We start from the raw sequence: 11,417 nt of genomic DNA on the forward strand, positions 1-11,417 counted from the left end.
GGTTCTCTGGAAACTGCTCATTCTGCCTGCTCTTATCCCGTGGAGAGGGAGCTGGTGGGAGCAGCAGGAGCCTCAGTATGGGGCTGGTCTCGGGGTTGTGCAAAGCCCTGCGGGGGCAGAAGGGTCAGGGCAAGAAGCCGGCACCGCGCCCCAGGGCCAAGCGCCATCTGGAGGAGCCGAGCGCGGCACTGGAGTTTGCCCGCAGCGTCGGTGGCCTCGTGCTGGGCCTGGCTCTGGCCAGCATTTATGGGGTGCTGGTGCTGCTGGTGCAGGGCCACGACGTCTGGTACTGCCTGTGCATCACCATCCTCCTGGGAGCAGGGCTGGGGCTGGGCATGGCCTTCTCCAGGAAGACGCGGATGATCGTGCTGCTGGCGCTGCCCCACTTCTTCACCAGTGAGCAGCCATGGGTCAGGGAGCCAGGGGGGTGCTGGGGATGGGGGTTTCAGCTCCCAGCTGAGCCCCAGGATTTCCCTGTCTCTGCAGGGGAGGGGAAGATGCTGATCGTGATGCTGGCGCTGTGCATGACGGTGCAGGGCCCTGGCACCAATGTCCTGAACAACATCTCCCAGCTCGCCAAGGCGCTGTCGTGCGGGGCCGAACTGGCCCAAAACCAGACGGCCGAGCGGCTGGAACGCGCCAAGGAGCCACTGCTGAGTGAGCAGGGGGCTGGGGGGAGGCGGGGGGACTGCAGGGGCCCTTCCTGGGGGAGCCCCAGCCAGCCCCAGGCTACTCTCAGCCCTCGGGGTGTGCTCAGGGGTCCCCTCCTCTCTGCAGACCTGCAGAACAAGATCAAGGACATCGGCCAGAACGCCAAAGTGGTGGGCGACCGTGTCCGCAAGTTCATCCGCTCCATCACCGGCTCCACCAGACACGTCGGTGAGCGGGGTCCCCAAGGTCCCCAAGGGTCTGCCCAGCTCCAGCACCCCCCATCCTGCTTTCAGTCCACTCCTTTCTCCAACACCCGCTGCCTGTCCCCAGCCCGCGCCCTGCGCAACGTCTGGCTGTGGCTGTCGAAGGTCGGTGACATGTGCAACAAGGAGCTGGGGTCACCCTACAGCAGCTGCATTCGCTGGATGGATAAGGCCAAGGATGACTGCGAGCGCGCCCTCCCCCTCCTCTTCTTCATCTGCTACGTCATCCTCGGCTTCAAGTGGCTCTGCACCCTGGCTGATGTTGGTGGGTTCCTGTCCCTCTGCAGTGGGGGGGTTTCAGGGGCGGTGGGGTGGACCTGTGTCCAGCATGAAGGCCCCACCCTAACAGAGATCCCCCCTCTCCACAGTTGGCGCCTTCTTCTGCATCATCCCACAGTACATCCAGAACTTCGTCCGGGCAAACATCGCAACCCGTGAGTATCCCGGTGCCGTGGGGGGTCAGGGACCCCTCTTGGCTCTTGTTCCCCACCCAGCACGGCCTTCTGTCACCTCTGCAGCCATCACAGATGCCCTGAACCACGTCCGCCAGGAGTTTGAGTTCAACATCTCAATCACACACCACTTCAACGTCAGCCTCAATGCCAGCAAGAGCCTGGGGCAGGTGTCTCTGGACATAATGGAGGCCGTGCAGCAGCACCTGGAGCCCTACCACCACGGCCTGGAGGTCTTCTCCTACATCTCCTTCTTGGCCATCATCTACTTGAGCTTCCAGTGAGTGGGCCGGGGTCCTGCTCTGGGGATGGGGTACCTGCTGTGTGCCACCGGTGCTCAGCTTGCCCGCCGTGTCCCCAGTGCGATGTGGTACCGGCGCCGCTACCTGTGGGACGACACCTTTGACAACGTTTACATCACGCGGCGCTTTGTGGAGCTGGACCTGCGGCGGGCGGAGCAGGGCAGACCCACCGTGCTGCCCCTGACGGCGCGGGAGAGGGGCCGCTACATCCCCCCAGGTCAGCCCCACCCCGGGGGGTGTGTCCCCCAGCCCAGTCCCACCCCGGGGGAGTGTCCCTCAGCCCAGTCCCACCCCGAGGGGTGTCCCCCAGCCCAGCCCTGAGTGCAGGGAGGGGAGTTGGGGGTTCCTGACTCTGCCTCACGGTGCTCTCGTGGCCATCCAGCCGCGCTGTGGCTGTCGAAGAATGAGAGACTGCAGTACGGGATTCAGCTGATGGGGCTGCTGCGCCACGTGCTGCTGGGGTTCAGCATCATCCTGGCTGACTACAGCATCTTTTGGCTGCTTGACCTGTTCCGGCACCAGCTGAGCGCGGAGATCATTGCCAGGGGTGAGCAGCACCCACCGCACCGGAGCAGCACCCTTAGGGGCTGGGGCTTTGGGGTGACCCCAGGACTGAGCTGCTCTCGCCCCGCAGCGCCATCGACGATGGCCATCAATGTCAATGGGACGGGCTACACCAGTGAGATCTTCCAGGACCTGGTCTCTGCTTTCAATGCGCTGCAAGAGGGCAAGGTCTCGGTGCTGTCCCAGGTCTGCCTCATCGAGCCCATGGAGCCCGACCACAGCACCTACATCACCATCGGTGTGCAGACCGGGGGGGCTGCACTGTCAGTGACCCAGGTGCGTGGGGAGCTGTAAGGGGGACTGGCCCTACGTGACTCCGCTTCTTCCCACCAGGAATCCTGTACGGTCTCTGGCTTTTCATCACCATCTTTGGCTCCTACATGGCACGCCTGCGCCAGGCGGTGTGTGCCGCCTACTACCCATCCCGTGAGCAGGTTAGAAACCTCTCCGTGTATGCATGTCCCACTCTCCACCCCCTCAAGCAGCCACCTGCCCTCACTCCATCCCCTCCATGCCAGGAGCGCGTGGTCTTCCTCCACAACGTCATCCTGGCACGGCGGGAGTGGATGGCACTTGCCCTGCGCTCACGTGGCACAGGGAGCACGGCTGATGGTAGGAAAAGCAAGCTCTTCCTCCTCCTCATCTCCAGGTAAGCTCTCACAAGGGATGGAAAAGGGCAGCAGCATCCTTGGGGGTCTATGGCAAGGACGCCCAGGATGGTATTGCCCCATGGAGCATCACTCTGTGCCCACAGGTTCCCTGCCCTTGCCTGCCTCTCTCGCTTCTTTGGCATCGAGCAGAAACACTGCCTGGCCTGTGGGACGGTGGAGCAGCCGGGTTTCAACGCCTGCATCACACCCAGCTGCAGAGGTAGGAGCCCCTCTAGCTCAGGGACCCCTTCCCTAGAAAATGCCCTTTCCCCTCTGATAGTCCTGTTTTCCTCAGGGTTGTATTGCAGGGATTGCTCCAGAGCCCTGAAAAACACCTGCTCCATCTGCATGGCCACCCTGAACTACTCAGACTCTGTGGATGAGGAGATGTGAGCAGAGGGGTACTGGGAGCCCACCTGAGCCTGGGGGGCTGCAGTGGGTGTGTGGGAGGGCTGCAGCTCACCCCTCTCTGCTCTCCCCCATCAGGGACTCCAGCGATGAGGAGATGCTGGACTACAAGGAACAGGCTGAGAGCAGGGACAGTGAGCTGCGGGAAGTGGTGGCCCTGTGGACACCCAGCCCTTCCCACCGTGGAGAATGCCACGACAGCACCGGCGTCAGTTCTAGGGCAGCGTCCCACCGTTCTCAGCTCCAGCAAAGCCCTCCTGCTTTTGGAGCCATGAAGCCATCAGCCCCTGGGCAAGAGCCCTTGGCTGGGACAGAGACACGCGGGAGGAAGAAACGTCCCAACACAAGTGAGATCCCCTCCCACCCTGCTGGCCAGGGCTGACCGTGGGTCAGTGGGAGCAGGCAGGGCTGACTCCTCCCTCCCCACCCAGCCCTGAAGCGAGTGGTGGTCGCGGTCCTGCCCTCCCCGTGCAGCCGGTTCCTCTGGAGCCGGCCGGGCGAGTATCGCTGCAGCAAGATCTTCCTGGGCGCTGGCTTCGGGATGCTCCTCAGCCTCGGTGAGTGTGTCCCGCTGCCGGCCACACCACGGAACCCGTGGCACCTGGAGCTCAGGACACATTGTTGGGTGTTTCAGGACTCTGCCAGCTGCTCATCATGCCTCTGGACCTGTCAGAGTCATACAGGGTGAAGCTTACCTGGGGGCTGACGGGTGAGGATGTGGCGGGAAGGGGACTGGGGTGATGGGGGGCCATGAGGGGGGACCCAGAGGGTTCTCTGTGGAACCGTGGGGTCAGCTCTCTGCTCCCCACAGGGGTGACTGCCTTGGGCTGGGCCACATCCCCCCACTTCCGCTGTGCCAACCTGCTCATGGTCCCCAAGTTCCTGGGCAAAGAGGGTCGGCTTTACGTTCTCTCCTTTGTCTTCGCCGCCATCTACCACGGTAGGGCCCCCCCAATGTCCCTGTGCCCCACAGTGGGGTCCTGACAGCTGGCAGGCTCTGAGCCACCCCTGCTCATGCACCAGGGCCCGTGACCAACCTCTGGTACAACCTGATGGAGGCGAAACGCTCAATGGACTGCGTGGTGGATCTGCAGGTCAACCACACGAGGGGTCTCTGGCAGGTGTCGACGTCCCCCCTGCGCCGCGTCATGGAGGAGCTGGTGGTGAGTGGGGCTCATAGGAGGGGGCAGCAGGGGGGCTGGGGGAGCGGGGCCGAGTCCCTGTGTGCGTGTGTCTGCGCGTGTGTCCCGGCAGCGGAGCGGGGAGACGCTGAACACGGAGATGCAGAACGTCTCGCGCGCCTTCGTGGAGCTGAACGACCAGGTGGCCAGCGACGAGGGCTACGACCTGCGGCAGCAGCCGAACAAGGGCCCCCAGCGGGCCCTCAGCACCCAGGAGCTGTACGAGGCGAAGACCAAACGCCGCTGTGCCAGTGAGCAGGACGGGCAGGGTCTGGCAGCATGCAGGGCAGGCGGCTGCCAGACAGGGGGGGCTGCTCTAGACCCCCTTGCTGGCCCAATGGGCACCCCAGACGAGGCCTGGGCCAGCAGGGCTGGATCTGCACAGACAGCTGAGGGTTTCTAAACCCCCCAGATGTGCTCGAGAGCGGTCGTCAGAGCTGCTTAGACTATTTCAAACGGCTGCACGAGACCTGCATGAAAAAAGTGGCTGTGCCCCTCATCAACCACGTCCTCTGCCTGCCCATGAGGCTTGGGTTCCTCTGCCAAGCAGTCAACCGTGGGTGATGGGTGGGACCCACGTCCCTGTCCCTGTTCTCCATGGAGGGGCAGCTCTAGTTCTGCCCCCCACAGATCCTGGGACGGCAACCACAGCCACCACCATCCCCATTCCATCCCTGCAGTCGTGAGCTACTGGTGCGAGGAGAAGGTCCCTGTGGACAGCAACTTCGGGAAGGTGTACGACCAGGTGAACAACTCTGTCCAAAGCCTCAGCCAGGAATTCACTGCCAGCATCGTCTACAAGGTGGGTGCTTGGGCACCCTGTGGCTCAGGGACCCCTGTGCCCAGGGCAAGGGCGGGGGCCACATCCTGCCCTGCCCCACGGCCCCTCTGCTGCAGGAGGAGCACCAGGAGATGCTGGTGGGCGCCAAAATAGTGGAGCAGCTGCAGGAGGAGGTGACCTCGCAACTGAGGGAGGAAAGGGCCCGCCTGGGCTTGGCCGTCTCCTTCTTCCGCATGTTGCTGTCCTTCACCTTCCTCTTCGTCTTCTTCTCGTAAGCCTTGGGATGGTTGGGGGGTGGGGAGTGACCCCCTGTGCCAGCTGCAGGGCACAAAGGGTTGGGGGCCCCCTTTAGCAGCAGGTCAGGGCAGGGGGTGTGAAAACAAGGGGGTGCATCCTCAGGGGCTGCACCCAGTGCCTCCTTTCCCCTCCCTGGATCTGCCCTCTCTCACCAGGGCTTTCTACTACACCTACCGGTACTGTCACGACATCGGCTTCGACAACTGCTACATCACCACCTACTTCCGACAAATTGACGCCCGGCGTGGAGAGCAGGTTGGTCAAGGGGGAAAAGGGGTGGAGGGTGGCCTCCCACCCCCAGTGAAGGGTTCTGGGGGGCTGTGCTGAACCACCCCGCTGCCCCTCACCCAGAACAAGCGGACGCTGCTGCCCCTGCTCCGGGACGAGACCTCAGCTTTCGTCTTCCCGTGCCGCCTGGCCCTGCAGCGCCCCGAGCTGAAGTACATGGTGAGGGGCTGGGGATGGCTGGGGGGGTCGGGGCTTGGAGGGGCCATCAGGCTATGACAGACTCTGCTCCCTGCAGGTGATGGAACTGCTCAGGTGCATCCCGCTCCTGCTCTTCCTCACCTTTGTCTGTGGCCTGGACCACTTCATCTTCAGCGTTCTCAGCATCATCCAGAACCACTCCTTTGTGCAGTATTCCTACCAAAGTGAGCCCACAGACCTGAGGGTCAGCCCCATGGCCCCTCTGTGCCTTGTAGGGCAATGCAGGGGGGCCCCCCCCAGCCCTCCCCCTACCTCCTCATCCTTTCCTATCCTCCCATCCCACAGCCAGCCACCACATGTCCGTAACCGTGATGGGCACGTCCCTGATGGCGCAGCTGCTGCGGAGCACCATCGGGGCCCTCAACACCTCCTTCGACACCCAAGTGGAAACCTCCAACTTTGGTGAGCCCCTGCCCGGGGATGGGACCCCTGGGATGGACCTGCCTGCTGCAGGGGGGCTCACACTGGTACCGTGTCCCCAGCCTGCCTGCCGAGGCCCCACAGCATGACGAGGGAGCAGTACCTGAACACCTGCCTGCCCCTGGCCGCGCTGGCCCTGCTCTGCCTGGCCCAGGTCTACCCGTTCCGCCTGCGCCGCGCCATCGCCGCCTTCTACTTCCCCAAGGTGAGCGGCACCCCAGCACCCCCTGGCACGGCCTGGGGGGAGTGAGTTTTGGGGTGGGGTTTGGGGTTTTGAGGTGCCCCCAGCCACCCACCCCTCACGGTCTCCGCCGGCGCAGCGGGAGAAGACTCGAGTGCTGTTCCTGTACAACAAGTTGCTGCGGCAAAGGAGGAATTTCTTCCAGCTGCAGCGGAGGCGCCTCGCCCGGAGAGCACAGCAGCCTCCGGGGCTGGTGAGCAGGGTCGGGGGCACGGCGGGGCTGGGGAGAGGGGGCCTCGTTGTCCCCCGAGCTGCTGTGGGGTGGCTGCTCTGCCAGAACCCCACACGGGCCCGTCCTCGCCGCAGGGGACGTCGCTGCTGGAGTGGTGCAGCCAGCATTGGCCTTGGCTGCGCCGCTGCCAGCGCCGGAGCTGCACGTTGTGTGGGACGCCCGGCACCCCCTGGCACCAGGTGTGCCCCGCTCCCGACTGCGGCGCCTTGTACTGCGATCGCTGCTGGACGGAGGCGGGCGGGACGTGCCTCGCCTGCAGCCCCGAGGAGCCCGGGCTCGTCCAGGACAGCGAGGAGGAGGAGGAGGAGCCGGGGTACGCGGGATGAGGGGGCCGGCAATAAAGGCTGTGATCGCCCTGCGTGGAGTGAAGTGGGGTCTGTGGGGTGCGTCTGCTGGGGTGTGTGTGTGTGTAGGGGTGTTCTTTGTGTGTGATGCTGAAGGTGGGGTCTCTACTGCATGGGAGGATGGAGAGGGGGGTCTCTGTCACAGCACCCTGAGCATCACAAGCCACTCCTAGCACACACAGAGCTGCCCCCACCCTGCCCAGCACTTCCTTCCCAGGGCTGGGGGCACGATGGAAATAAAGATGGGGATACTGAGGGGGGGGGACGACTTTTGGGGACAGGGATAGGTCTGGGTGCACCGTGGGCATGGAGATGGGGGTACCATGAGTCTGGGGACAAGGACATCAAGGAGTGGATGGCACCACAGGGCTGGACTGGGACGTGGAGGGGCTGGGACACCCTGGGCATGGAGATGGAGACACCAAGGTGCAGGAAAAGGGACATCAAAGGGTTGGGGGCACAGCTAGGATAGAGCCAGGACAGGATGGGGCTGGGGCATCATGAGTTCAGGACCACCCTGGGACGTGGGCTCAGGGTGCCAGGACTCTGGTGCCTCAAGCACCTGGTGTTTTATTCTCCAGCCTCACTCCCCACCCAGCTTTTGCCACACTGCTGGGGCCCTACAGCAGTGTGACATCTGGTCCAACCTCCCTGCTTAAGAGGGGTCATCCCAGAGCACAGGATTGTGTCCAGATGGTTCTGAAATATCTCCAGTGAGGGAGATTCCACACCCTCTCTGGGCATTCTGTTCCAGTGCTCGGTCACTGCACAGGGAAGTTGTTCCTCATGTTCAGGTGGAACTTCCCGGGCATTGGTTTCTGTCCCATTGCTGGGCACCTCCGAGCAGAGCCTGGCTCCAGCCTCTGACACCTCCGTGCACACAATGGCAGGCGTTGATGAGGTACCCTCTTGGTCATCTCTTCTTGAGGCTGAACAGGCACTTGCACTTGTACGATTCCCCTTGCACACTCCCTCAGCCTTTCCTCGAAAGAGAGAGAAAGAGGGAAAAAGGGAAAGGGGGAGAATGGGAGAAAGAGGGAAAGAGAGAGAGAAAAAGAAAGAGAAAAAGAAAGAGAGAAAGAAAGAGAGAAAGAAAGAGAAGAAAGAAAGAGAGAAAGAAAAGAAAAAGAAAAAAGAAGAAGGAAAAGGAAAAGGAAAAGGAAAAGGAAAAGGAAAAGGAAAAGGAAAAGGAAAAGGAAAAGGAAAAGGAAAAGGAAAAGGAAAAGGAAAAGGAAAAGGAAAAGGAAGGAAAGAAGAAAGGAAGGAAGGCAAGAAAAAGGAAAGAAAGAAATAAAGATAAGAAAAGGAAAGGAAAGCAAAAGAAGGAAAAAGAATGAGAAAGAAAGAATCCCCATCCTTGGATCCAGTGCCATGTTGGTCCATCCTGCCCATGTTCCGGTGCTGGGCGTGCCTTTCCCCCGAGCCGAGTCTTTAAAAGTCCGCGGGCCGTGGCCGGGCAGATCGGAGTTTTCGCCGCCACACCCAAACCTCTCCCCTGCCCCCTGGGTTAAAGGTGCACACCCGGCCTCGGCGAAGCCCCTGCTGCCTTTGCAAGCTGCCGAGTGTTTGAGGCGCTGACATTTAACGTTTCAGCCTCCCACCCTTGTCCCCAGACAGGTTCCCCAGCCTCGCTCTCCGCGCAGAACTGTGAATAAATCAAAGACCTCGAGTCCGCCCGTGGAGCGGCCTCTTGCAGAAGGGGCGAAAGAACCCGCTCCGGGACAACACCACCACCCCGTGGCTCAGTCGGTTAAATCGCGTTCCCGTGAGCTCTTCCAGGGTGGTGATTTCACGTAGTGAACAGAAGGAGGAGGAGGAGAAGGGATGAAAGAGAGCAAGAGAGAAATCCTACAGCGAACAATGGCAATGCCAAGCCTTAGGAATAGAAATCCCACTAAAGCATCATGGCTGTTTGCATCAGCTCTTTCCCCCACCCCACAAGTCCCAGAAGCTGCAACAGTGAGAGGATCCGTGGGTCAGGACTCCGTGCACCAAACCAGTCTGTGGGCTGCATTATTGGAACAATCCCACTGTTTGCTCAGTGCTTTTGTTCACCCTGGATGGAGCTGCTTCTCTGGGGGTAACAGCGTTGTGATCACAGCATTCCCTGTCAGTGAAGTTTAACATCCCACGTGTCCCTTGTTCCTTTAATCACAACGTGTCTAAAACACCAATCCATTTTGCAATGTCATCCTCGACGCCTGCTCAGCTGCAGGTTTGATTCTCCAAAAGCACGTCTTGCCCAGTTGCTCAGAGCATCTACTTGCCAGGTTGCATTTTCTAGAGCCCACTCATGTCTAATTATTACACAGGGAGACAACTTGCTTCAAGCCCGAGGGCTAAAGCCATTCTGAAGGTAGAACCAGAGAATCACGGAATGATTTCAGTTGGAAGGATCTTAAAGCACATCTTGTTCCAAACCCCTGCCACGGGTAGGGACACCTTCCACTAGCCCAGGTGGCTCCAAGCCCTGTCCAACCTGGCCTTGGACACTCTCAGGGATGGGGCAGCCACAGCTTCTCTGGGCAACCTGTGCCAGGGCCTGCCCACCCTCACAGGGAACAAATCCTTCCCAATATCCCATCTAACCCTGCCCTCTGGCAGTGGGAGGCCATTCCCTGTGTCCTGTCACTCCAGTTTCTGCTGCCACAGGAACCCTCTTTTGTGCCCTGTAGGCCTGGGAGGTGCTGTGAGGTCTCTACACAACCTTCTCCTCTCCAAGCAGATAACAATGAGGCTTTTCAGGGTTTCTCATCCATTCCTGTGCTGTAAATCCCCTCCTAACAGTGTCACACTTCTGTCGAGCTGACTTGGGCACTGAGCAATTAAAAACTCTGTTTGTACACAGATGCCCACTCCACATTTCAATCCTGCACGTTCCTTTAAGGTTAAGCAAGAACAGAACATTTCCATTAGAGCATCCCTGAGCCAGTCCTGGAGGAGCAGGATAAATGCCTTTACCACAGCTGAGTTCTAACTGGGAATATTTTACTGCAGTTTGTCCTGTTCCTCTGTACTGTGATGGCTCAGGTGGCGTTTGGGAGCCTCACACCCACAGGTGTCCCATCCCATCCAATATTCTCCTTCTTTAAAAGGATCCAACGTGGGATCCCAGGGCAAAGCCTGGTAGGATTCATTCCCTTTGCACTCTCTGGGTCCACAGCAATCACTGAGTGTCAGATTTACTTCTGGAGCTGAGTCACTGCACTCAGGATCTGGTGTTGATTTAGGTGGGGAAGATCCCACCTCAGGTCAGTAGATTTATCCTTTAACATAATGACACCCTCCCCCCCTCAGTTTATCCAAGTCTGATCAGATGGGGCAGGAGAGGGGGGGGTTACATTCCTTCAGCTGGTAAAAATCACAGCAGACAAATTTACGGGCAACAGAAAGAACCTCGCTCCTTCCTGCATGGATGGGGCGTGGGACCTTGGTTTGGGGAAATAAAAAGGGAGAAAGGGGAGACAAAGAGGGGAGAAAAAAAGGAAAAACAGGGACAGTGAACTGGAATAGAACAGAAACATAGAGCAAAAATCACAGAAGGGAGGGTACTATAGAAAGACAAGGAATGTTTGAAAAAGGAAGTCAGTGAATGGGATAAAGGTGGACGGTAAATTTTATAAAGCAACGAGGTGTAAAGAACCAGAGGAAAAACCGAATGATTATGAACTAAAATGGAGATGGAGGGACTGTCCTCCTTCCCAGGCCATGGCACAGGCTTTGCCCAGCTTTCTGGGATCCCTTCTCCCTCACAGGGTGCCCGGAGAGCTCCGCAGAACTTTGCATGGAATGGGGCAGAGGGTCCCTTTACATGGGACAACACAGACCCCTGCTCCTTCCCAGGGGTCACAGTGGGATCTGATGGCTTTGCACGTGTCCACAGAGGCCCCTGCTCTCTCCCGAGCCCACAGGAGCCCCCACAGCGCTCCCCCCACCACCGTGGTGCTCAGCGGGCTCCACGAGCCTTTGGCAGATCCCTACGAGGCTCTGCTCCCTCCCACGGCTCTGCCAGCCCTTCTGCAGGCTGGATGGCCCCTTCTCCCTCCTGGGGCACGCAGTGGTCCTCCATGGGCTTTGTGCAGGCCCATGGGTGCCCCCACTCCTGCTCCTGGCACACTCTGGGCTCCACCGACCTTTGCCCATTC

General features: G+C 60.2%; 1 protein-coding gene across 1 annotated transcript; it reads left to right on the forward strand.

Annotated features, from left to right (window-relative positions):
• Positions 1 to 77: 77 nt before the first annotated feature.
• Positions 78 to 7,254, forward strand: DCST2 (DC-STAMP domain containing 2). The gene is made up of 29 exons (XM_050327795.1): positions 78 to 396; positions 487 to 657; positions 778 to 879; positions 982 to 1,179; positions 1,283 to 1,348; positions 1,433 to 1,646; positions 1,728 to 1,906; positions 2,051 to 2,215; positions 2,303 to 2,470; positions 2,566 to 2,666; positions 2,751 to 2,881; positions 2,987 to 3,102; positions 3,178 to 3,271; positions 3,369 to 3,637; positions 3,722 to 3,847; positions 3,925 to 3,999; positions 4,102 to 4,230; positions 4,314 to 4,453; positions 4,545 to 4,722; positions 4,884 to 5,027; positions 5,152 to 5,273; positions 5,369 to 5,523; positions 5,705 to 5,804; positions 5,901 to 5,996; positions 6,073 to 6,199; positions 6,321 to 6,437; positions 6,518 to 6,660; positions 6,776 to 6,889; positions 7,003 to 7,254. The coding sequence occupies exons 1-29, from the start codon at positions 78 to 80 to the stop codon at positions 7,252 to 7,254; spliced, it is 4,311 nt and encodes a 1,436-aa protein (XP_050183752.1).
• Positions 7,255 to 11,417: the final 4,163 nt, after the last annotated feature.

The sequence above is a fragment of the Myiozetetes cayanensis genome, unplaced genomic scaffold, assembly GCF_022539395.1.
Source record: "Myiozetetes cayanensis isolate MyiCay16 unplaced genomic scaffold, myiCay2020 scf35, whole genome shotgun sequence".
Lineage (NCBI taxonomy): Eukaryota > Metazoa > Chordata > Aves > Passeriformes > Tyrannidae > Myiozetetes > Myiozetetes cayanensis.